The following is a 25,524-nucleotide window of genomic DNA, read 5'->3' as shown; positions in this document are numbered from 1 at the left end:
CCTTTCATCAACCATGCACTGAAACCCTCTGAACAAATTACCCATAAGACACCACTGTGCCCAGGAACCAGTGATCCCTGTGACCTGTGGTTTAGGGCCAATGGTATGCGAGCAACCGTGAGATGGGGCGACATCTTTGTTCCCATGTGAGCGACAAGCGCAGGGATTAACAACTGCTGCCTTAATCATCATTAAACATGCACCATCGGTAAAAACCACTCCCACGTATGACCTTCAGGAAGGGGGGTCGAGGGTGTGCTGGAAATCAAAGCCAGAGCACAGCTTGACGAATGTGTCTGTCAATGGCTGCCTGTCCATCCATCTCACCCAGGAGTGCCTTCAGCGGCTGAGGTGGGAAGGGCTGTTTATTGGGCCACTTAAGGGCAAGGCTGCCATTCTCCCACCAGAGTTCCCCCAGGACTTCAGCCTAAATGGGGCTGCAGATGGGAGGATTCTGTTACCCTATTATGCCACCCCACTGGTCGTCTTGTATTGTGCTTGTATTACCCCTCTGCAAGACCACGAGACCAACTGTTGGCTCGGTTTACACACTGGAGGCAGTGTATTGATATACCTCTTAATATTCTTCAGAGGTGGAAAGTTCAGGTCCAGAAAGTATAAATCCAGACCAAGGTTTCATTTCAACCAACCTGTTCAGTATTATGAGTCACAGTCACAGGGGACTCAACTGGTTGGTTGAAACAAAACCTTGGTCTGGATTTATACTTTCTGGCTCTGAACTTTCCACCTCTGATATTACTCATATAATACCAGAAGGTTTAAATCAGCTCTTTACCCTACATCTATATGATCAATACATCTTTATTAAATTCACATCAGCTATTCAGGCTACATTTATATAACTGCATTTCCTTATTAAATTCATATCAGCTACATTATACGGCAACATGTCCTGATTAAGTCAGGCACCTTATGTAAAGAAAAATCTGGAATCCGTATTTTATTTGCATTTGTTAGACAGCTGCAGTTCACCGTAAGCCTATAACCCGGCGAAAAGTAGGCTGTAAGGTTTGAAAATGAGCTTAACACTCGTGTAATTACACGGGACCTTGTTGTGTTGGTGCTTTTCTGAGGCAGGATCATCTACACGCGGAGCTCTTCGGAGGAGATGACGTTCCAGAGCCTTCCTAATGCGGCTGCATGAGATTGCGAGGCCAGCACCCAGCAAGGTCGCAGCACTGCAGCCGCAATATTGACTTCTGATCATAATCACTGGCCGAAAGGCGCTGCAGGTGACCTCTGTGCCTTCAGATGTCTAGGGATGTTAGAATCCAGCCCTGCTCTTGCAGTGCCATGATTTTTGCTGACATCTTCCTCTCTGAGAAACACATTAAAAACACGTCCTACTGCAAAGCTTCATACGAGTCCCCGGGGGGCAGTCCAGCGCACTGGGGAACGGACACGCTTGCAGAAACGATCCAACCGTCCACTTCCAGATGGGGGCTTAACGGCACGAAACAAATTGTGCTGGTTCATCTCCTCACAGGGGGTGTCTGGGCAGGCGGGAGGTTCACCCATCCCACGACGGTGCCAGATGCATGCGATTAGGCTTCGATATACACTCATTATGTGACCATTAGGGGCATGGGGGCCCCCGGTCTCTGCTACAGGTCACCCGCCGTGCATGAAGGATGCCGTTGGAAGTGCCCCCCTGTCAGGGCAGAGCTGTCGACGGCATGCTGACACCCACAGGTGTGGCAATGTGACTTTGAGCAGGCACACTGTCGACTGTGACGACCTTCTGGAAGCGAAACAGCTTGGACACAATGAAGACACTGAAAAATATTAAGTATAGCCCAGCAAAACGTGCACAGTTTGGTATGGATTACCAGCAGCAGCATCTGACACAGACTAATCACAGTAAAGGAATGTTGCGTGAAGAAAAACGTTCATCCATGTTCCACCAGTGCAAGCGTTAGTTGAGATACATAAAACGGGTTAGCAAAGTGTCTACTAGCACACGGGTCTCCCCCCAGGGATAGACTCCAGGCCTGTGCTAGTCAAATGAATGGGAATCCAATTAACAAACCCCTGCTACAGTCTAGTGCCTCATATAGCAGGAAAACATAATTAAGGACCAGCCTTTGTTTCTCAGACCGAGAAGCAGACCAGGCCGAATCCACCAGGTTCTGCCTACGGTCATGTTTCATGTTCCCTGTCACATTAAGGCTCAGGAGGGGTGTGTAAACCAGGGTGGGGGCCATTTCAGAATCCATAAATCAATTCCAATGCAAATCAGGAAATGATCTGGATTGGAATTGGACTGGAATTGGTGAATGCATTGTGGAACGGCTCCAACCCTGCCGTAAACACTGTCTTCATCCTCATTTAGCGGCTGGTGGCAGCGACAGACCAGGAGCAGAATGAGCCGCTCAAGGTCACACAGGATAGTTCATGTCTTTACATTGATGTTTAGCATTTTAGCGATGCTGCAGACAACAAGCTAAGCCTGAGGAACTGCAAAGCGCAATAAATTAAGTGCGAGTACAGCGAGCGTTGCCAAAACAATCCTAACAGTTTTAATTAATTCACAGCTCTTTATCACAGTCTTGCTTTTGTTGAAGGTGGCAAAACAAAGTGTAGGGAGAAGGAACCAATCAAAGCTTTATGAAATGACACTGACCCAATGCCATGTCTCTGTGGAACAAGTTACATGACAGGTCTCTGGGTCACATGACGTCAGGCCATCCATAGAGGTAAATGCTGAGAAGGCCTTTTCGGATGGACACAAGCCCGAGAACATTTCTCTGTTTATCTCCATTTATGTAATTCTCTGGAAAAAAACACGCTTCACAGCTAAATGTTCCCAGTGATTTTAACTCTTTTCAATTTTTTTTTTTAATTCCGCATCAATATTTCAAAAGAAAACAGCACTCCCCACGTGTAAATCCTCATAAAAGACCTCTGTGATGCACGTTTGTGCAGCACCCAGTGTACCGCCAGCTAATCAGCCGCGATTCTTCTGCCTTCCTACTCCCCGCTCTATTACCATGTTGTTGTCGTGATCAGTTGTTAGCGGCGACCGTGTCCAATGGCAACCGTGTCCAGCGGCTACCTGCCTGCCCGCTTCACAAACGCCGTCTAATCTGATCATATGGCCTCGGAGAGAGGCACCTTCTTCAACGTGACGCCTGCAGTTTTACTACTTCAGACAGAAATGTTTCTACTAAAGCCTTTCTAGGGCAGACACAACCAGTGCAAACTGGCAGGTGATGCTGAAATTCTCCTAGAGACGGATTCCACCCCCCGCTGGGCCATTATGGAGCTTTAAGCTGTGATGAAGATACACGGGCCAAGTTCTCTGCTATCCCATTTCACCATTTCAGTGGCGCTTAAAAGACCTAAGCAGAGCGTGTCCGCGTTACGGCTCAGTACCCAGACTGATGAATCCAGCATCTCAACGTCACTATGTGTTTTTTTAAAGGGGGGTGGGGGGTTAGGAGGGTAGAGCACTCCTTCGAGACTAGTGTAGGCCGGTAACACTCTGGTAACAATCTGGTAAAACTCCCATCAGGATAACACACTTGATGGGCGCAGTCTAGGGTCCGTTTTCAGGAGTGGCAGTAGGAAGGGGGTGGAGCCGATGGCGTTTATAAAACGGAAGCGCATTGGAGGGCTGCTCTGTTTACAGGTGAATGGGATTAATGTGAGACAGCTGTGAAGAGCCACAACCATCTGGACGATGCACGATTAGCACAACAGGTGGTGTCTCGAGGTGAGAGCTTTAAGCTCACAAGGAGGCTACAGCATTCAGGTCTAAAACGTAAGCTTCTGGAAGCTTCTTTGGATAATACATACTGCACCCCCCCGACATGTCCAGAGAGAGAGAGCTGGCTATGCTCTGCGCCCAACGTGTGCTAATGATGACCCGATGGGAGACACACAGAATGAAGAGCTGTAGGTGACGGTACCTGTCTCTCCCCAGAGTGTGTCATGCCCATCAATCTGCACACTGTGTTCATTACTCAGTGCCAGCAGACTCCGCACCACCTGTCAAAAGGAAGGCAACGTGATTAATGGCACAAACTCACATCCTTGGGTAGGAACTAAATATTCAAATAATTGTGCTTTGTGCTGAATAAACAGATTTTTAAAGCGTGACCATGAAATTACTTAGGATGATCAATGCACATTGGCCTGAACCAATCACATGTCAAACACCTGATATGCAAGTAAATCTCTGACTGACTGACGAATGAGAGACACCCAGGAAATAATGAGGGCATGGCTAGCCCAATCCCAACAGCTCAGGGGGTCATTCTTCCCGAGTCAATTAATGTCCTTAACATCCACTGAAGGTGCATAAAACGGACAACAGTGTGACAGCTTCTGCTCAGAGTATAACTACACGACCCATGCTTGGCCCTGAAACTGGTTTTTGACCCCACCAAGAATGGGGACAAAGATGGCTATGAGTTAATGGCCCTTTCAGTAATTTTTTTTCTGCCCGTTCTCCGGTCGTGCCCTGGGAGCCCACTCACCTGTGTGTGGCCCATGCTGCAAGCGGCGGTAAGGGCCTGCTGGGTGGCCCTACTTTTCAGGCTGGAGTCCCCCTGCCCACCCCCGGGGCTCCACTCCATGGCCAGGAGAAACTGCATGACATCCAGGTGGCCCCGTAGAGCCGTATGGACCAGGGCACATTGACCACTCTTGTCCACATGGTCGACCTGCACACAGGTACTAAACGTGAGCATCTGTAGCGGAATCAGGGTAGCCAGAGACCAGCATGGTCAACAAAAATCAGCACCACCAGGAAGGGTTCAGGCGACTATCACTGAAGAGAAACTTTAACATATACCGACTCATGAAGTGATAGCTAACAGCTAGTGACGTGTTAGCGGTATTAACTCATCCTGACCTTGACTCCACGCTTGCAGAGCAGTGTGACAAGACCCAGGTGGCCAGCGGCCGCTGCGAAGCACAGGGCACTCATCCCGTTCTCGGAGGTACCCTCCACAGTGGCGCCGAACTCCAGCAGCAGGCTCACTAGCTCCTGGTGGCCCAGGTGGCACTGCACGCACAGCACGGGTGCATTGCCCAGCACCTCCGTGCGGTAGTTCACGTTGGCCCCAGCCAGCATCAGGAGACGGCTCACCTGGGAGGCGGGGTTTGGGTTGGGAAATGACAAGATTTATGTGGGTTGGAAAATGAAACTTAAACACTCGGCTTTAGACCACAATAGTTTTATTGATATGCTGTAGGTCTAACATCATTAGTTTGTTTTGGGGACGGCAGATACGAGTCCTGCACAATGGCCAGAAAGATTCTGAGCAGTTCCTCTTGCAAATATAGTGGCCAATTTACTGCAAGATCCTGGTGGAGGAAAACCACCGCTCCTCTAAAACACCCCAAAGTGGCTCAATAATACTCAGATCCTGTGACTGTGGAGGCCAAGGGAAACTTCAATTTCATGCTCATCAAACCACTCTGGCACCGGTCTGGCGGTGTGTATTACTGCATTATCATCCTGATACAATGTTTGAACCAATGGGTGAACCTGGTCCACCAGAATGGCTTGGTGGTCTTTGGCAGTGTCGCGCCCATCTAGAACAAGCAGTGGACCTGGGGAATGCCATGATATTGCAGCCCAAATAGTGACTGATCCATCCCGTGCTGCACTCTGGGTACGTAGCGGTCTGGGTGGTAAGTCTCTTCGGGGCTTATGCATGTGAGTACGGTGGAATCATCAGGGAACAATATATGATTCACATTGTCTAGATCCCAGGATTTGCCTGCTGGCACCATTGAAACCGATGTTTGGCATGAGTGACCAAAGGTTTGGCTATAGCAGCCCGACCATGAATTCTGGCCCTGGAGCTCCTGACCAACAGTTTTATCGGAAACAGGAGAGATGAGAAACACTTTTAATTCTGCAGTGAGCTGGGCTGCTGTAGGTTCATGTTTTTTTTTGGATACAATACTGGTTTGTACCTGGACGTCCCTGTCAGACAGCTTCCTCTTACATCCACAGTTACTCCTGTTGGATGTGCTCCATCGTTCATGGTGGTATGCCGACATTACCCTGGATACCGCGGCTCTTGATACATCACTAAGACTTACTGTCCTGGTCACAGATGCGGCAGCCAAATACCATACCATCCATTTGTCCTCTTTTGAACTCTGACATGTCGTGACATGTCGTCCTGTTATGTCGTGTGTATTACAATGTTTTATGCACAGCTGTGCTATTGTTTTGCAGATTCAAACCTTCACACTCTGCTCATACTGATGGAATGTGCAGTCACTGAAGATTGGCCATCAGGCCACCCATATATATGCATGAAACCTCAAACACCAGTTTGGTCAGTGTTTCGGTTTCATTGTCCAACCCCCTACATATCCTAAGTTGCTGATAGGTGGACAGACAGACGCATAACAGTCCAGCCTATGATATAATCTCATCTATCCATTTTTCTTAACCGCGTATCCAGTACAGATCTTGGGGGCCAATCCTGGGCAGCACAGAACAAGAGGCAGGGAATACCCTGGATGGGATGCCCATCCACCACAGGGCACACATTATAGGCCATTCAGAGACACCAGGTCACCTACTAGCTTTGAGGGTTTTTGGCCAGGGAGGAACTGGCGTATCTGGAAGGAGTCCGCAAAATGGGGAGGACATGCAAACTCCACACATACTTAGAATGCAGGCAGGACCCCCAGCCTTGGGGGGTAATAACTCACATGCCAATATCGACCTGCTAGGAAAACAACCAGCGCCTGTGGTCTGGGAGGGGGCGAGTTGCTGCTGAGGGGGGATGAATTGTTACGATGGGTGTTTTCATCTGCAGATCCCACGCGGCGACTGCGAGAGATATGCTGGGCTGGCGCACCACAAATCTCCCAGGTGCGGAGCAACGCGAGCGGAGGCATCAACCCCACCTAGGGCTACGGCGAGATTCAGGCCATTTACAGTGTTGGCTGTGAGTGATGAGCCCCACCGGAGGAAGGAGAAGCTACTCCAGGCATCAATCTTCATGTGCTGCTACCTGTGGCTTCTCATCCATCTCCAGCTCTCCAGCAGTATGGGAATTCTGCCGATCCATCACCCGCTTGGCGGGACAGGAGTCCGGATGCAGCTAACTCAACAATAACTGATTAAATGCAGAGCTATCCGGTCTTCTAACTCAGTGTTTCCCAACCTAGTCCCTGGGGACTCACAGGTGGTCCACCTCTCTGCTCCCACCCAACTCCCTGTCAGACAGTCCACATTTTTGCGAGAACGTGGACTGTCTGCGAGTCCCTGAAGACCAGATCGGGACACACGGTTCTATCTGATCACCAACTCCAATAAAAGATCTGCTGTTCGGTCTTTTCTGCCTATGGATCTTCATCACAGCTGAGGCAGTTGAGCTTCCTCACACAGCAGGCGTGTGTGATCTACAGCACACTGAAGCTGACTAACTGTAAAGTTTGAAAGTACTTCAGCACCACCTACAAGGTCACTTATGTATTTCCGCAAGAAGCTCTATTATGTTAGCCCTGAATGGCTTCAGGTGATAAATTATAAATCTGAATGACTCTCAGTTAATGCGACAGTTTCCTAACTAACCAAACAGAAATGTGACTGACCAAACAGTGCCTCAGTTGAAGGAACCGCGACTCATCTATCCAAACAGCTTCTTGGCTAACAAACAACATGTTAGCTTGGCTAAATATCCAATACAGGAAGCTCATAGGTGACTCGGCCAAAGGTGACTCAGGCATTTAGTTGCTAATTCTTTGATTTCTCCACGAAAATGATGTTTCATTTTAGCTGTTTGGGGAAGTCAGACAGAAGCTGGCTCCATCATGCAGAGAGACTGCAATTCCCAAATTGATTAAACGCTAGAGCATGCCTCGTGCCGCCCCCTTGCAGGATGATCAAACCACGTCATTTCTGGGAGGAATTTGAATAAAAGACGCCTGATCAAACAGCAGAGAAATGCAAAGGACTGAACTGGTTTTATTTACTTCCCTGTCAACGGAATAAATTAGTGGCTCGAAGCAAAACCTTTCAGCGCAAAAACGACCTTGAATCGTTTGGAACGAGTTTGGAGGAGAAGGTCATTGTTTGAGAACAAAAAGCAAAGTGTGAGGTATTAAAAAAATATCTCTGTCTGTATTTTCCCTGTGGTGCAAGAATTCACCATACGTAGTGGGGAGAAATATTTAAAGCATACTTTTCAGAAAAGACTTGACAAGGTCACACAGTGATGCAGTGGCATCCAGTGCAGTGTGTCCCTGGGTTTGCAGGATTGTCTCCTGGCTGAACACCACCCAGCGTTGGATAAATGGTTGGATAAATGGTTAAGGAAAATGGAGGATCCCCCTGACAAGGTCAATTTTCTAGTAGGTTAGAAGGCATCAGCCAAGCTTTGCTGGTGGGTAACATGTACATGTGATACGTCCGAGCTGCTGCTAACTAACATAAACCAGTTTGGCTGTTTCGTTGTAAAATCATTTTCTTCTCTATTGCTCCCGACCGAGGTCATGTTTGTTCCAGACCCGTCCACCACGGCACCTACCTTGACGTTGGGCGTGTAGAGGTTCCTCAGGGAGGCCAGGGCAGCGGACAGACCGTCAGTGCTGTAGCTGATCCACAGGGCCTGAAGCACGCTGGAGGACACGCCCGTCTTCTTGCTCAGACCCTGAAGAGACAAGGCGTGAGACACCAGCAGTGGAAAATGTCATGCTAGGCCCACAGAACCTTCCGGAATATCTTGCCCAAGGACACATGAACTAACCCTCGATTCTGGAGGTGCCACCCCTTATTGCTATTCATTGTCATTGAATTATTTAAAAATATTCAAATGAATATTATCAAATGAACAAATGAGGAAGAGATGCCCCCCCATCTCAGATATAAACATTTTGGTAAGAAAGCAATAAAGAACAGCATCCTCTGCTAGTGGTGACCCCTGGGATCTATCCCCCCCCCAGACCCCACTGCACCTCCTCTGCCGGGAACGAGTCTCATTACCTTAAAGATGTGGGCCTTCAGGATGTGATGACCCAGCTCCATGGTCTGCTGCCGGTTCAGTTTCCCCTCCTGGCGCGACAACATAAAGGCCACGAGGGCGTGGCCACTCCTGCGGGCAGACAAGCAGCCATTACAGGGGGGGGAGAGCCTCGTCAAGTCACTGCATCCCACAATGCACTGCGGCCCCAGCCTGCGCTTAGCCAGCCGCTGACATAGCATCCACCCATCCATCCATCCATCCAGCTTTTCCTGGTCAGGCCGTGGGGCGTGGCAGACATACACCACATACATAAATCAAATGGCAGCAGTTACAGGTGCAACTGTGATGCTTAACAGCAAGAATTAGTGCAGCTGTCATGTCGCTCGATCAGGTGAGCGCTGTGCCTCCCTGGGAAGCTGTCAGACTCAGCAAGACGAAGGGTGACTCAGCTCCAGCCAGAGGGCCACTGCTGGGCCACTTCTCGCTTGAAACTATCTCCTTCAAACGTGTCCGCTTTCAAATTCGCACATTTAAACGCGGATCACGGATGTGCCTGCTCCCCTCGCTCCTAAGTTCACCAATGGACGCGTTCATCAGGACCCTCCGTGTGATTAAATGGTGCTAAAGAGCATTGGTCCTCCTCCGAGCATATGAGCTGGTGGGCATGTGCTCTCTCCTCGTCTGTCCTGCTGTTTGTTAATTGGGAACTTCATTAAAAGGCCACACACAACCACTTTCGCCTTTGATCTCCATGATCGATGCTGCCCTAACTAACACGCTTCCAGGGCCGGGGGGTGGGGAGGCGTATGGGGGCTGCATGCTTCCTTCTGTCCCAGTCCCTGATCTTGCCTTATTTCTCAGGGCCTTAATGGCAGCCTGGTGGATAACACACCATGCCAGTTGCTGCAGTGGGCAGGGACAGGCGACACACCTTCCTGCAATTATCAGGCACATACAGTCACATTTAAGGTTGCTTCGGCAACAACGTCATGGGAGTCCACACCACTGCTAAGCAGGAGCCCTGAGGACACAAGAATTAGTCGCCTTTTGCCGCTCAGTGCCCTTCTGTCAAATCTGTCGGAAGAGCAGATTACAAGCAAATACCTCATAGCAGCTGCATACATATTTAACGGCTAACAGTGCATCTCCGTTAAACCACATCCAGCTTGTCCATTTCATTCGCTGTCTTCTGCACTGCTCTCCAGCCTGAATCCAGTGCATGTGTCTTTGACCTGGACTAACTGCAAGCCACATTTTAAATACAAGCTGGTAAAAGTTACAGCCAAGCACAAGGGTGACAAACGCGACAGAACGTACAGAACCACCGGGGCCTGTGCTGTGACAGCTGCGGTTTGCCGTGTACCACCCATGAGCGATTGACGGCTAACTGACAGCACGCTCATGGTGACAGGGTGTCCCAGAGGCAGGAACTCCAAAAATTAAGGAATAAAGAAGTTTGTGGTCTCAGTGCAGACAAACTTTCCCGGTTTTCATCTCTGCAGTGGGTGTTCAGGCACACGGGAGACCCAGTGAAGCTGACAGCTGACAGCTATCAAGCTGTGGTTAAATGTTTGCAGAAACAGCCTCGTCTGAATACTCAGGGAAACGTGGGTGTCAGTTTGCTCCGTTTATGAAGATTCAGGGAACGGACGGGTCCTCGAGGATTTCGGGACAGCGTGTCAGACCAGTGGCAGGAGAAACCATTGCACGGGACGCAGAAACTGCTCCTGCAAGAAGATCCTCCCTTTATTCCACACAGGCTTCGCACGTGATTCTATCTGCGGTTCCCAGGACCCAACGTAGCCCTGGCTTTCAGAAATTACCAGGAAGCAAGATCAGTGAAGATAAATCATTTTACACAATAGGTTGTTTTGTTTATATTAAACAGGCTTAAAATGCTTGCGAGATGGTCCATTTGGGACAGTGGAGGGACTGACTGATCTATGTGCCTGACAAAATAAATGCATCAGGGAATTTATCTTTATTTTCTTGGAAATGACAGAGCACCTTTGTCAGTTTAATGCTTTTTAAACTCCAAATAAACAGGCTATTTGTTTTCTGCTATTTTCTTGGATTCCGCATCATAACCTTTCCTTCTAAACAGATGAAAGTACATGACCCTTTATTGACCAGGGAACGCTAATTACTCTCCTCACCTGCCCACATTTCAAAATAAGCTTCCCGTGTGTTAATCCAATCTCGACTGCCCCCTATTCGAGTCTGCATCTATGTGGAATGCTGCTTTGAGATTTATTGCCATGGCCTCACGCTGAGTTGAGTACCCCGCCTGTGGCTGAACACAGACAGTGATATCACCTCTCTAAGTGTGAGGACAAGGGATGCATCCAATCACAGCTACAGTACGCTGCACCATGAGTCCAGATGTCCTGTCACCTCTAAGCAAGATGTCAGAGTGTTCCAACCTTGAGGAACACGCTCATTCAGTTTCTAGTGACAACACAATCAATCGTTGATGTGGGACCTGGAACTGACTCCTGTTGAGTCTTACGGGTTTTGGTTGGTAGAGTGGGTACGTTGCTCACCTGGGCTCGCACAGGAAGTCCGTGCTCTCGCCATCGGCCCTCCACACAAGCCATTCACGGAAGGAAGGATGGCAGAACATGCGAGTTTTGTCCCTCCTGCGCACCAGGAAGCAGGATAAGGCCTCCACCCTCTGCCGAAAGTCTTCCCACTCTAGCTCGCCAGCTACAGCTCCGGCATTGACGGCTCGGAAGAGCTGCTCATCGGTAAGCGGGTGCAACGAGGCCAGTGCCACATTGAGGACGGGCCGGGCGCGCTCGAAGGCGGGCCCGCTGGTGAAGCGCATGTTGCACTGCAGCAGGTAGAGCTCAGCCAGTGAGACGGGCACCACCTTGTAGCTGGCGCTCTTGATGACCAGGTGGCCACGTTCAAACATGTCCAGTGTCAGCTTCAGGTACAGATAGGAGCCTTGGCTGAGGGAGACCAGGTGGCTGCTCAACTTGCCCACCATGGCTGGGTCGGCCTTGCCGTTCAGAGAGATGTTGTTCAGGATCTCCTTGCTGATGCTGATGCGATGCTGGATGTAGGCATACAGGTCATCCTGAACATCCTGGTTGTCCGGAAAATGGTCCAGGGTGATCTTGGTGAAGGGCATCAGGCTAGTGATGTCCTGTCAAGAACAGATGACATGGAGATAAAAAACCTACCCCTAAGCATTGATTGTGCATGCTGGCAGGCTTCCAAGGAGAAGCCTTCGTATGATGAACACGACGGCATTACACCAAAGTCAATTAAATCAATGTTTCTCAACCGATTCCTTGGGGACCCCCAGACAACACCAGGTATTCCGCATTCTTGGTTGCTCGATTAGTACAAGCTGGGAGCTAGGAGGGAGCAAAAATGTAGGCTGAGAAACACGGAGTTAAATAAATCCTAATTTACACCATTTTCATTGCATTGGCTATTATAAACTAATAAACAGTAACAAAAGGAATGCCTTGTCAAGTAGCCCGAGGGATTGCCTCCTACTTCATTGTGCCCCTTCCAGGTTGACCACAAATTCATCACCAAGTGACAGACCAGAAGGTGGAGACATAGAGGCTAAGAGGGGCTGTGTCTTTGGGGCCAACATTGCCAAACACACACCGCACTAAGGAGCACACTCAGAGGCCGTGTCTTTGGGGCAATACCGCCAATCACACACCGCACTAAGGAGCACACTCAGAGGCCGTGTCTTTGGGGCAATACCGCCAATCACACACCGCACTAAGGAGCACACTCAGAGGCCGTGTCTTTGGGGCAATACCGCCAAACACACCGCACTAAGGAGCACACAGAGGCCGTGTCTTTGGGGCAATACCGCCAATCACATAACGCACTAAGGAGCACACAGAGGCCGTGTCTTTGGGGCAATACCGCCAATCACACACCGCACTAAGGAGCACACTCAGAGGCCGTGTCTTTGGGGCAATACCGCCAATCACACACCGCACTAAGGAGCACACTCAGAGGCCGTGTCTTTGGGGCAATACCGCCAATCACACACCGCACTAAGGAGCACACTCAGAGGCCATGTCTTTATTCCCATGGGCCACTGATGAATCTACACCCCACCAAAAACCCAACAGAGACTTGACTGCCGAGAGATGAACCTCCCCCGTATGTCTTATCACGATACAGAGCAGCAGGGGCACGAAAACACTGAATAATACAGGAGACAAGGTGTTGGCAACACGTCTGTGCGAAATGCTGGACTGGGGCGAGAGGATTAGTCAGGAGATGCGGGCATTGCTATGAGAAACATGCTGCTTCCCCAGGCTGGATGGACCCAGGAGACTTCCTGCTCTCATGTGGTCTCGAGGGGTGGAGGAGGTCAAAGCGCCCCCCCCAGTCATATAGTTTCCCTGAGGACAACGTGAACACCCATCTATCAGCCTCAGCAGATCCTTTTATTCCTGTCACCACCGAGCTGAGGCACATAGGCGGAAAGTGGCTCCATTTCCAGGATGCTCTCCAAGTCAACATGACGTAACCGCTTTGCTCCAGAGCCGGCCCACATCTACACTTGTTTTTTGGGCACTGTGCATATTTACAAGTTATGGACCTGTGCTGGATTTAGGTAAAGCCACTAGGCCTACCTGGTCAAGTCTGGTCAATTTGGAGGATTGAGAGGTGCCAAACCTCTTCGGTAAAATTTGTTATTGGCCATAGAGGAGAACAGGAGTTAGATATTGTGATTTGTGAGGGGGGGGGAACAGACACCCTGAAGGTCTGTCCACCAGAAAGCTGGGAGGCCCTCCACACTGTCCAAGGAAAAACAAGAGAGCTGATCGGAAGCCCTGTTCTGTTTCCGTACCTCCATGAAGGCCAGGTCAACATACAGAAACTGCACTCTAGTAGGATCTGTGAGAACGGCACCAAACACAGCATCGATTCCAGAGACTGAACTTACCAGCAGATTGACCCGGACTGTGACTATGAGCTTCAGCCAGGCGGGGAACCTCGGTATGATTCTGGTGAGAAATGAGGCGACGGTGTCCCCATAGTCCGGTTTGTGGAACTCCGCCTCGTTCAGCCCGTCGATCAGGATCACATGATCCTCCTCCGGCGTCTTCCTTTCTGGAATTGCAGACATGCGGGGACCTTTCAAGCTTCATTCCAGCAAAATATAAATGTTTGGACAGCAGTGGTGACCCTGTAACTCTGAGAAGATTATTCTCCATTCTGGCATGAGCAGACTCTCCCCATCAGTAAAGAGCAGAGGATCTGGCTGTTTACATTTGCTATCATTGAGTCTCCCTAGTCAACCTGTTCACGTTTTTCTTATTTCACGCTTCTTAATTTCTCACATTTTGTTATCGCCAAGCCTGGTATGGAAGTTAGCCATTACCAGCCAACTCTGCTGGCTCTGCTCACAGTTTCCACCTGGCTGCAAATGGCTCCGTCACTGATATTCAAAGGATAAAGAAATATGCTATCGGATTAGCAAGAATGAACACGCAATAAAAACCATGACAAAAATGTGGTAATTAAGCAGTAATTGGCATTTCCAGGTTCACAGTAAACATCTAAATTTCACCATGCCTGGGTCTCCATGCTGCACCCATGTCAGCGAAACCCAGAAGACTCTGAGTTGGACCCTTTGCAGGAACACTCTTTTCCTCCAGGCTCCTCAGCCAGAAAACAAACTTCCTTGAACCTGTGGCAGCCAGCAAGCCTTGTTGCTTATTGCTGGTTGCCCTACCGGCCAATGGCGAACCTCCCTGTTGGTTCCAAATCCAATCAGTGCTCTACGCTGAGCCTCGCCTTCAACCACTGATTATCTCAACACAGGGGGCTTTACCATCAGTTTCCATTGCGAAGGTTCCCACAAAACCATATATATATAAGCAGAGCACAGAACTAATGAAACTTCCAGAACAAGCATTGCATTGGATTCTACTGGGCTGCAGTGATTCTAAAAGATCCAAAAGCTACTTCAGTCACATTCAGCGATCTGTAATCACAGCACTATTCAAAATAATAATCCTTCTTATTCCTTGATGTCCATTTAGACATTTAACCTACATTTATAAAGAGACACCAAATTGCCTTGTCTTTAATAGGCAGAGTAAATGAAAATTTACATGCGATCATGGCTGGTTTCCAGAAGAATATATGGTTTGTGAACAACCGTAAGAGGCGTGGCTAAAGACGGACAGATTGAACAGCCAATGAGAGCGAGGCGGAGGCTCACCCTCGCGAAGGCTGACCAGGGGCTCCAGCACGCCCCGGCGGAAGGCCGCTGAGGGGTCCTGCACGCAGGAGCGGAGGCTTAGCATGCTCTGCAGGTGCGGTTCCTTCAGCAGTAGCTCCCTGTACGCGCTGAGCTGGGGCGCCCGGCACAGCAGGGCGGCGATACTGTGCACGAATTCCGGCACCAGGCAGGTGTAGGTGTTGTCCGCCTGGCAGTAGTGGTACGCCACCACCTGGTGAGAAGGGTCATTTTTTTTGTAGGAGATTAACTCTTCCCCAGATACACAGCAAAGCTTTAATCAACCCAAATGCAAAAAGGAAACTCAAAGAGTGAAAACGGAGTTTATTTTTAGAGAGTCTGGACTCTCGTGGTGCAGATGGCAAGCGCTTTGCTCGTAGACGTTGCTTCTTCGGACAAATGTGCCAAAGCGGACGTGCTGTTAAACCTACAGGCTGCGTGGTCTGTTTGAGAACCACGCTCCTGGGATTTGAACCCTTCACCAAAGCGGACGTGCTGTTAAACCTACAGGCTGCGTGGTCTGTTTGGGAACCACGCTCCTGGGATTTGAACCCTTCACCAAAGCGGACGTGCTGTTAAACCTACAGGCTGCGTGGTCTGTTTGGGAACCACGCTCCTGGGATTTGAACCCTTCACCAAAGCGGACGTGCTGTTAAACCTACAGGCTGCGTGGTCTGTTTGGGAACCACGCTCCTGGGATTTGAACCCTTCACCAAAGCGGACGTGCTGTTAAACCTACAGGCTGCGTGGTCTGTTTGGGAACCACGCTCCTGGGATTTGAACCCTTCACCAAAGCGGACGTGCTGTTAAACCTACAGGCTGCGTGGTCTGTTTGGGAACCACGCTCCTGGGATTTGAACCCTTCACCAAAGCGGACGTGCTGTTAAACCTACAGGCTGCGTGGTCTGTTTGAGAACCACGCTCCTGGGATTTGAACCCTTCACCAAAGCGGACGTGCTGTTAAACCTACAGGCTGCGTGGTCTGTTTGAGAACCACGCTCCTGGGATTTGAACCCTTCACCAAAGCGGACGTGCTGTTAAACCTACAGGCTGCGTGGTCTGTTTGAGAACCACGCTCCTGGGATTTGAACCCTTCACCAAAGCGGACGTGCTGTTAAACCTACAGGCTGCGTGGTCTGTTTGAGAACCACGCTCCTGGGATTTGAACCCTTCACCAAAGCGGACGTGCTGTTAAACCTACAGGCTGCGTGGTCTGTTTGAGAACCACGCTCCTGGGATTTGAACCCTTCACCAAAGCGGACGTGCTGTTAAACCTACAGGCTGCGTGGTCTGTTTGAGAACCACGCTCCTGGGATTTGAACCCTTCAGCCCGCGGGACCCCCCCCCCCCCCTTCGCCACACAGATCTGATGCCTGTAACACTGGGGGCATTTTCCTTCATGGGAAGGCCCACAGACTGGTGGAAAAAACTCAAGTAACTCAAAGGCAGGTGACTCACCACAGGCAGGATCTGGAACTTTCTACACACTGTTAACTAGTATATAACTAGTATATAACCAGAGGAAGGAAGATCGCAAGGGTGAGACTAGAGCAAGAAGGCAGAAAGACAGGAATGGAGCAAAATAAAGGGATGGGGGGATGGGAATGGAGGGAGAAGTCAGATCCATATCTGGGGACGATGACGCTAGAGAAGTACAAGGAGGAACTTAATTACCTCCAATGGGAGAAATGGTACTTTAAAATTCCAGTGGATTTTTGCAGGATCTCAGTGGCTGATTAGTTAATCCCAATGTACAGTTGTCACTTCATTGGGTCCCACTGGGCGACACCCTGCAGTGACTGACAGCACACAGTAATCCTGTCTGCTTTGGCTTTCAAAAGCTCCTCAGCAGTAATTAATCCCAAACCACAAGTACAGGTCGGTGTACAAAGAAGACAAGCCGGCCATGGCGCCCTGAAACGGCTCAGAGACGTTCTACGTCCTTCTTGGACACCAACCTCTAAACAAAAACCGCAGGGCAAAGGCGGAAACAGAAGAGAGCAGAAATGTGGCCCCTGCCAAAGCTACAGGCTGCAGGAAACTGACTCGGGACAATCTCACGCCGAGGTCACAATTCCCCAATTCAGCGACCACCAAAAAGCTGGCTGTGGGATACTTGAAGATCAAGTCTCATGCTCTGGAGAAATTTTAAGTATATCTGAAAAGTGTTAAACGTTCAGTTAATGCGCAAGCAGATCCTCAGGTGTGGAAAAGCATAGTGACGAATCCTGCAGCCAAGAGAAAAGTGCCAGTCGTGTAAACCAGTTTTTCCCAATCCAGTCCTCAGGTATCAACAACCGGTCCACATTTTTGCTCCCTACTAGGAGCTGGGAGGAAGCAAAAACATGGATTGTCAGTGGGTCCTCAAGGAGCAGACTGGGAAACACTGGTCTAAACCATCAGCTAACCAGAGGCTACCCAGTACCAGTAGCACGCAGGGTCACGCAGGACAGAGTGCAGGACGAGTGTCTAGTTTTAGAAAACAAACCACGGGCAGTGGGATCTTAATAGTGAGGGAAGCTCACTTAATTGAAAGGTTGCTGGTTCGAATCCCCAACCAGCAAGGCACCACTGAGGTACTATGAGCAAGGTACCGTCCCCAAACACTGCTCCCCGGGCGCTGAATTCGCTGCCCCCTGCTATGCCATGATGTCACATTTCATTGCTTTGCACTGTGTGCTGTGGTGTGTCAACAATGATCACTGATCACCAAATTATAATTGAAAATACTTCTGTGGCCTGGAGGACTTATTAAAACCAGAGTCTTGGCCGAGTGCTAAAGAACGGTTCCCTGAGTCATTAGGCAAAAGGGCGGCACATTGGGTGATTGACAGCTAAATCCAAGGGGATTCTGGGACATATTGCTTAAAAGAATGATCAGTGATAAAAGAGAATAATGAAACATAAATGTTACATAAAACTCTGGTATATACTTGCATCCGCGACCCCCTTCGTAGTCTGATGGAGAGTCAGAGGTGATGCTACACGTTTGAGATTCTTTCATGGCTTTGACTGAGAGCATTTTAAACTCTTGCCTCGCCAAGGCTTACATAACAAACCCGGTGATTCACTTGACAGTGGGGAATAGAAAACAATGAAATAATTAACCATCTGTCTTTTAGCAACTTAAGTAGGTGTGAGACGAAAACTCAGTGAGATCGAACAATCAGGACAGCAGAGACGGGATTCAAGCGGACAGGGATGCCCTGTCTGCATATCCACGGGGAAGAGCTTCCACGAGTTCAGCGAACATAAACCTACGAGGATTATTAAGTGCTATTTGAAGCGCTACTTTACCAAAAATGCAGAGCTACTATTAACCGATGTGTGTGGGTTTGACCCTGTGATTTTCATAAATGTTTAAACTATATACTAGTGCTGTTTAGTATGAAGAATTAGTAAACTGCAAAGACCTGGGCAGCAGACAAAAAGTTCCAGAGGAGTGTCTAAGCAGTCGGAAGGTGATGACATCAATAACAAGTCACCTAATAATATTTGGTACAATTTGTGCACCATTATCTGGTTAATTCTTAATGAATATACAAATGCCACCCCCACAGTACCTTCCTAATGTGGGGGTGAGCTACAACATGCAAAAGGCCAATACCCTGACTAGGGTAAGTGATTTGAAGATGGATGGATGGATGGTGGATCATAAAATAGGTACGCAGGTTCATGACCGTGTGCTGTATGTTATGTTAAAAATAAAAATAAAAATATTACATTTCATTACCCCACTCGCTATTTCCTCTTAGAGGTGCCCTGGGTTAAGCAGTCATTACAGTCCTTGTAGAACATGCTGAAATGGATTTGGGGACCCTGTGCTGTTTATTTTCAGGTTTTTTATAGACTGCTTCTCATATTGTTTTTGTTGTACACGGACACACACACACGCACGTACACATACATGCACACGCACGTACACATACACACACATGCACACGCACGCACACATACACACACATGCACACGCACGCACACATACACATGCATGCGCACAAACACACACACACACACACACGTGCACGCGGGCACACATGCACGCACACACAGACGCACACACACACATGCATGCATGCATGCACACACACACATACACGCATGCATGCACGCACACACATACACGCATGCACGCACACACACACACATGCACGCACACACACACACAGACGCACACGCACACACACACATGCACGCACATACGGACACATGCATGCACACACACACATACACGCATGCATGCACACACACACATACACGCATGCATGCACACACACACACACACACACACACATGCACGCACACACAGACACAGACGCACACGCACACACACACATGCACGCACATACGAACACAGACACACACACACACACACACAAACACACATGCACGCACACACAGACACAGACGCACACACACACACACACACACACATGCGCACACACACACACGCACGCACACAGACACACACACCCAGACCTGTACTAATATCGTAGTGGGGAAAACCCTAATCTCAACAATGACAACCTTATCCCCTACCCAGCTCTAACCTTAAGCATAACTAACCCAAAAAAACCAAGACTTTTAGCATTTTTAGTTTTTTTTTATTGCAGTCACAGATTTTTATATAAAGTCCCCATAAGGTGAAAATAATTGACTTATATCACATTGTACCAGCATTTGGTCCCCACAGTGTAATAAATGCATAACACACACACACACACATACACAAACACACACGCACACACAAAGCAAAAAGTATGTATTCATCCATATTCAATAGAGGAATTGCCCAATTAAACTACACCCATTGCTGACACAGGCGTATAATTAAACACACTGTCATACAATATCATGTAACAAACAGTACCACCAGAATGGGTGGTTGTTGTGTAGAAGAGGTTGGTGAGTTTTCACTGAGCATCTTCAAAGTACATTTAGCCACAAGCTTCCCTGCTGAAGCTGCCCAGGTCAAGTGATTGTGAAAATCAAACCATCAAGAAGATAGTTCAGGTGCAGAGTGGTCAACCACGGAATCTCACAGAAAGGCAACTGACTACTCAACATCAGTGATGTAGCCATGCGGTTAGGTTGTGGTTAAAAATCATTGTCTGCACTTTGCTTATGTCATTTACTAAAAAGCTCAAACACACCAAAAATAGAATTTCATTACAATCAAAAGCGCCCTGTAATCTGGGTATCACATGCTGAAGGAGGATTACAGCCTTAAATACGAGCCCCCAGACAACGGATTTTTGAATGCAGCTGGGGGGTTGGAGGGGTTCAGTATTATGGGCTCCAGTTTTGCACTGTTTACTCGAGGTCACCCAAACCTTCCAGCTGGGTGGTCTCCTTGGCAACGGGGGTCGCATATCAATTGGGCAGATTATCCGATAAATCTTCCTAACTTTGCAGAATCACACCAAACCGGCCAAGCTCTCGGGCCAAGAAAATCGCCCTTCCATTTGGGACCTGCTGAGTAACGGAAGCTGCCTGATATTCCTTTGAACAAATGTCAGAATGTTCAATAGAAGCAGGAACTATGCTGGAAGGTCTCACACTTTCTGTTTTGGCCGTGGAAATAATTAGGGGAGCCCTGAAGTCATTTGGATTTCACAAGCGAGTCCTTAAAGGACCGTAGGCGCTAAGCAGTACCTAATGAACAAGGCCTGAGGCACCATGGTACAGTAAGCGGGAGGCGTGCCCATTCAGCACACACGGTGCTCCGGCAGGCTGGTGGAAATGCGATTTTGGAGATTGGGGGGACTGGTGTTAGTAGAGAAACCCTGCGGGTCACGCCATTGGCTGGGAGAGCCTCAAAAGATCTGACTCATAGAAAAAGATGAATCTCCGGCAACCTATAAATCCAACCCCACTAGTGTGAGCAGTGGATGGATGAGAGTGAAAGGAGAGAAGGTAAGCAACGGGTCACAGCACAGACAACCATAGAATGCTTCATTCTGCATCTGGGGGGGCTCACCAAAGCCATGTGGTTGTCAATAAGCATCCTCTCTTCCGGAAAACACTTTAATGTCTCTTTATAAGCCGAGAAAACATGACCCTGCAGCTGGAGAAGACCAGACCCGGCTACTCCAATAAATATCAGTCACAGACTGACCTTAACACAACAGACAGGTAACTCATAACACATTTTCTTCCATTGCAAAATATTTGTTTCATACTTGGTTTGTGTTTCGCTGAATCGCAGTCAGACTGAAAATATGAGCTTCCCTTTGCACCGAGTTGCTCACATGGCCAGCTGCGATCCAGGCAATGCAACAGGTGATGGCTTCAGCCAATCAGCGGAATGAAGGTGCTGCCTATCTGAGAGGAGGAGTGGCCTACCTTAGAGGCCAGCCGTTTGACGGTCTCCTCCCTGGGTCTCTGGAACTCGGGAGTCCCAGGGCAGCTGCCATCCTGCAGGGTACCAGGAGTGCTTGAGGGAGAGGCGGCCTGGCTGAGCGGTAATTCTGAACTGCTGTCGCCACCTGTAGGGCAAGAACAGGTATGAAGACCAATGAGTTCACGCTGTCATTGTTGACCAAGCACCCTGACTGACCAACCAAGACCTGGCAAGCTCACTAATTGATTTTTTTCTGTATTTCCAAGATGCACATTATTTTACTCATGAAGAACTTAGTCGACAGACGAGTCATGTCCTGCCCTTACCTCTAGGGGGAGCTCCTGGGCTGCTTGAGGCAATTTGACGCATGCGCCCTCCATGGCAGCTGAGGGCCACGAGACGGGAGACTATGGCAGTCTTGCCGGCCCCAGCCCCAGCCACCAGCACGGCTCCGCGGCCCTCGCCTGAGGCCTGGCTCCCAAGGGCCTGTTCTAGCTGCTGGAAGACCCAGTCGCGGCCCACAAAGACAGAGTCCGAGGTGATGCTGGGCACCTCGAATAGCAGCGGCTTCAGCATGATGTCCGCTGGCTTATAGGGCAGGAACCGACCTAGGAAATGCAGAACCGGTATCACTGGCATGGTACCTGCGCTGTCATCTATCCCAAAGTCTTCCACATGAAGTAAAATGTGACAGGACCGTGAGCGCAGGCCTACCCTTGGAGTCCTGCAGGGTCTTTCCTCCCGGGCCAGAGCACGGTAGACGCATGGAGGCTCGTAGAGGCGTCTTACGATGCTCATCAAGGTAGCTGAGGTCTTCCAGCTTGGTGGAACTAGTGGCTGTGGCCAGGGAGAGACACGGGTGAGGGGGGAAGGGAGGGGTCTCTTTAAAGACGGCAGGTGGTGCCTGGAGAATACCCAACTCACCGAGTCCACGCACTGTCCCTCTTCAGCATAACGGACAGCCATCTTGGACTACCTACCCAGCACAACTTGTGAGTAGGGTGTCACGTGCAAAAACCAGAGAGCGATACACGGATGCAGCTTTATGAAAGAAGCCGGCAGAGACATTCCGAGTCCTCAGACAAGCCGGCGGAGCGGTAAGGCACAATCCACCACTGCCAACACTGCCCGGTACCAAGCGATTCACTCTGACAGCATGAAAGCTGCTGAAAGTTGCCAGTCAAAGCACTCTCATAGACACTCACACACGCTTTCACACACATTTATGCACACTCACACACGCACAGTTGCACACACGTACTGACACACACACACACACGCTCACATGCGCACACACACACACACACACACACACACTCTCTCTCACACACACACATACACACGTGCGCTTACATGCTCACAGAGTGGACTGGGGGAAGTGGGGCGGTTTTAAGGGGGCAGCGAGGGGGCTAAACACTCCAACATGCACAGACACACTCGCACATGGAAGCCCTGGTGAAGAGAGACAAGTACAAATGAACACAGCTACACACTGAAACACGCGAACGGTTACGACCTCAAAGGAACATAAAGAAGGGAACTGGGCAACCAACTGGGACGGGAACCTGTTCTTTATCTACGCAGAAATACACAGATGCAGAGAGAGACACAGAGAGACAAAGGTGACACACACAGACAGAGACGTCCTCCAAAACTCGCCTCACATCAGTAAATTTGGTGTCAAGATCCCTCCCCAGCTCCACTTTGCCAAAATCCAGCAGAAATGGGAGGGGCCACTCACATCCTCAGGCGTCCTGAAGTTGGGCGTTTGCCTCAGTTTGCGTGCTCCGTCCGTGCAGATCGAAGCCGTCCTCGTCCACAGAACTTGAAAGGCGTTTTAAAAAATGCAGCCCATCCTCCAGAAAGGGAGCCTGCGGTCTGTTCTCATGCTCCATTCACACCGCGAGACTGTGGCGTGCCCCCGCGCTCTCGGCAGCCCGGGGAACGAGGCAACCTGTAAGCACACGGCGCCTCCCAGGAGCGAGTCGCGAAACAGCCAGACAGCGCTGACGCCCCGCGAGGGACCCCGAGAGCGGAGGTCGCCGCGGAAACTAAGGGAAGCTTCCGTGTACCCACCTCCGTCCACAAAAGCCGCCAACTACCTGCTTGCTGTCGGCCGCCGGCGTCACTGCTGCACAGAGCTAATGCTCAACCAGTGAGGGGAAAACGCCGCCTCGGGGGGAGGGGGGGGTGCACGGCAAGGGGGGCGCCACATGGTGGACGGAGCAGAGATGCATAAAAGCCGGTGAGCATGCTGACGTGAGCTGTATGTGAGAGCCGAGTAGAGGGAGGAATCAATGAAAGGGGGGAGAGTAGGGTGAGAGAGGAAGGAATATCGGGAGAGAGGGAAAAAGAGGGAGAATGAGAGAGGGAGGGAAGGGGTACAGTATGAGGCAGAGGGGTGAGAGAGGGAGGGAATGAGAAAGGGGGATGAGAAAGAGGGGTGAAAGAGAGGGGGATGAGACTTGGATGAGAGAGAGAGAGGGGGATGAGACAGAGGGGTGAGAGGGAGGGAAAGGTAGAGGGGTAATGAGACAGATGGGTGAGGTGGGGAGGAAGAGACTGGGGAGACAAGGGTGAGAAAGGGGGAGGGAGAAAAAGGGATGAGAAAGGGAGGGAGAGAGATAAGGATGAGACAAAGGGAGGAGAGGGGGATGAAAGAGGAGTGAGAGGCAAGGAGGGGGATGAGAGAGGTGTGAGAGGGGTGAGACAGGGAGGGAGAGAGGGATAAGACAGAGGGAAGAGAGGGGGATGAAATAGGAGTGAGAGGCAAGGAGGGGGATGAGAGAGGTGTGAGAGGGGGAGAGAAGAAGAGTGAGGAGAGAGGGGTGAGACAGGGAGGGAGAGAGAAAGGGATAAGACAGAGGGAAGAGAGGGGGATGAAAGGGGTGAGAGGCAAGGAGGGGGGATGAGACAAAGGGGTGATAGAGGGAGGGAGAGAGGAGGAATGAGAGAGGGAGGAAGGGAGAGATGTGTCTGCTGATTTAAGAAATGATGGAGAGAGAAAGGAGCTGGTTTCTCGTTCAGTCCTGTGGTCGTGATATTTCCATAAAAAAAGAAGTGGAGAACAACACAGATTTCTTGTTTTTCTCCAAAATCTTTCTAAGCCCATTTTTTTGGATCATGCCCACCCTGCCCCCTCCCTCTGCAGTCTTTGAAGCGTAACAGTGTTTGTGTGTGTGCATGTGTGTGTGATATACACACAGGATATAAAACACAGAGCGATACACACAGAGGATATCAAACACTGAGAGATACACACAGAGGATATGAAACACAGAGAGATACACACAGAGGATATCAGACACTGAGAGATACACACAGAGGATATGAAACACAGAGAGATACACACAGAGGATATCAGACACAGAGAGATACACACAGAGGATATCAAACACAGAGAGATACACACAGAGGATATCAAACACAGAGAGATACACACAGAGGATATCTGACGATGAGAGATACACACAGAGGATATCAAACAGAGAGAGATACACACAGATGATATCAGACACTGAGAGATACACACAGAGGATATCAAACACAGAGAGATACACACAGATGATATCAGACACTGAGAGATACACACAGAGGATATCAGACACTGAGAGATACACACAGAGGATATCAGACACAGAGATACACACAGAGGATATCAGACACAGAGATACACACAGAGGATATCAGACACAGAGATACACACAGAGGATATCAAACACACATAATAAAACCGCACAGACTCTGCATATTAGATAGTCTGCATGTCAGAGATGCACAGAGAGCAAACGACAGCATGTACCATACAAGGAGAAAGACACCCAGACACACTGCAAACTCACACACACCCAGACACGTGTGCACACACACTCACATACACCCACACACGTGTGCACACACACACACATAAACCCACACACGTGTGCACACACACAGACACACACACACAGACACACACACACACACACACACACACACACACA

The 25,524-nt window shown here is 49.5% G+C and overlaps 1 protein-coding gene across 3 annotated transcripts in view; it reads right to left on the bottom strand.

The window, feature by feature from the left end:
* Window positions 1-25,524, bottom strand: part of LOC125710281 (protein TANC1-like) — a 74,304-nt gene that overhangs the window by 8,714 nt on the left and 40,066 nt on the right. For all 3 annotated transcript variants that reach the window (XR_007382949.1, XM_048979848.1, XM_048979850.1), the window contains 11 exons: window positions 22,256-22,378; window positions 21,868-22,149; window positions 21,544-21,686; window positions 15,181-15,412; window positions 13,897-14,063; window positions 11,507-12,114; window positions 8,984-9,092; window positions 8,529-8,651; window positions 4,880-5,116; window positions 4,503-4,688; window positions 3,933-4,011 (listed from right to left, as the gene is read on the bottom strand). Coding sequence is in view for 2 of the 3 variants with exons in the window: in XM_048979848.1 (XP_048835805.1) it covers window positions 3,933-4,011; window positions 4,503-4,688; window positions 4,880-5,116; window positions 8,529-8,651; window positions 8,984-9,092; window positions 11,507-12,114; window positions 13,897-14,063; window positions 15,181-15,412; window positions 21,544-21,686; window positions 21,868-22,149; window positions 22,256-22,378 (2,289 nt within the window). In the remaining variant the exon portion in view is untranslated. The remainder of the gene's footprint in view (window positions 1-3,932; window positions 4,012-4,502; window positions 4,689-4,879; window positions 5,117-8,528; window positions 8,652-8,983; window positions 9,093-11,506; window positions 12,115-13,896; window positions 14,064-15,180; window positions 15,413-21,543; window positions 21,687-21,867; window positions 22,150-22,255; window positions 22,379-25,524) is intronic.

Source organism: Brienomyrus brachyistius, chromosome 16 (assembly GCF_023856365.1).
Source record: "Brienomyrus brachyistius isolate T26 chromosome 16, BBRACH_0.4, whole genome shotgun sequence".
NCBI classification, from domain to species: Eukaryota; Metazoa; Chordata; class Actinopteri; order Osteoglossiformes; family Mormyridae; genus Brienomyrus; species Brienomyrus brachyistius.
Note: the sequence above shows the minus strand (reverse complement) of the source record. Positions and strands in the feature narration are given on the sequence as shown.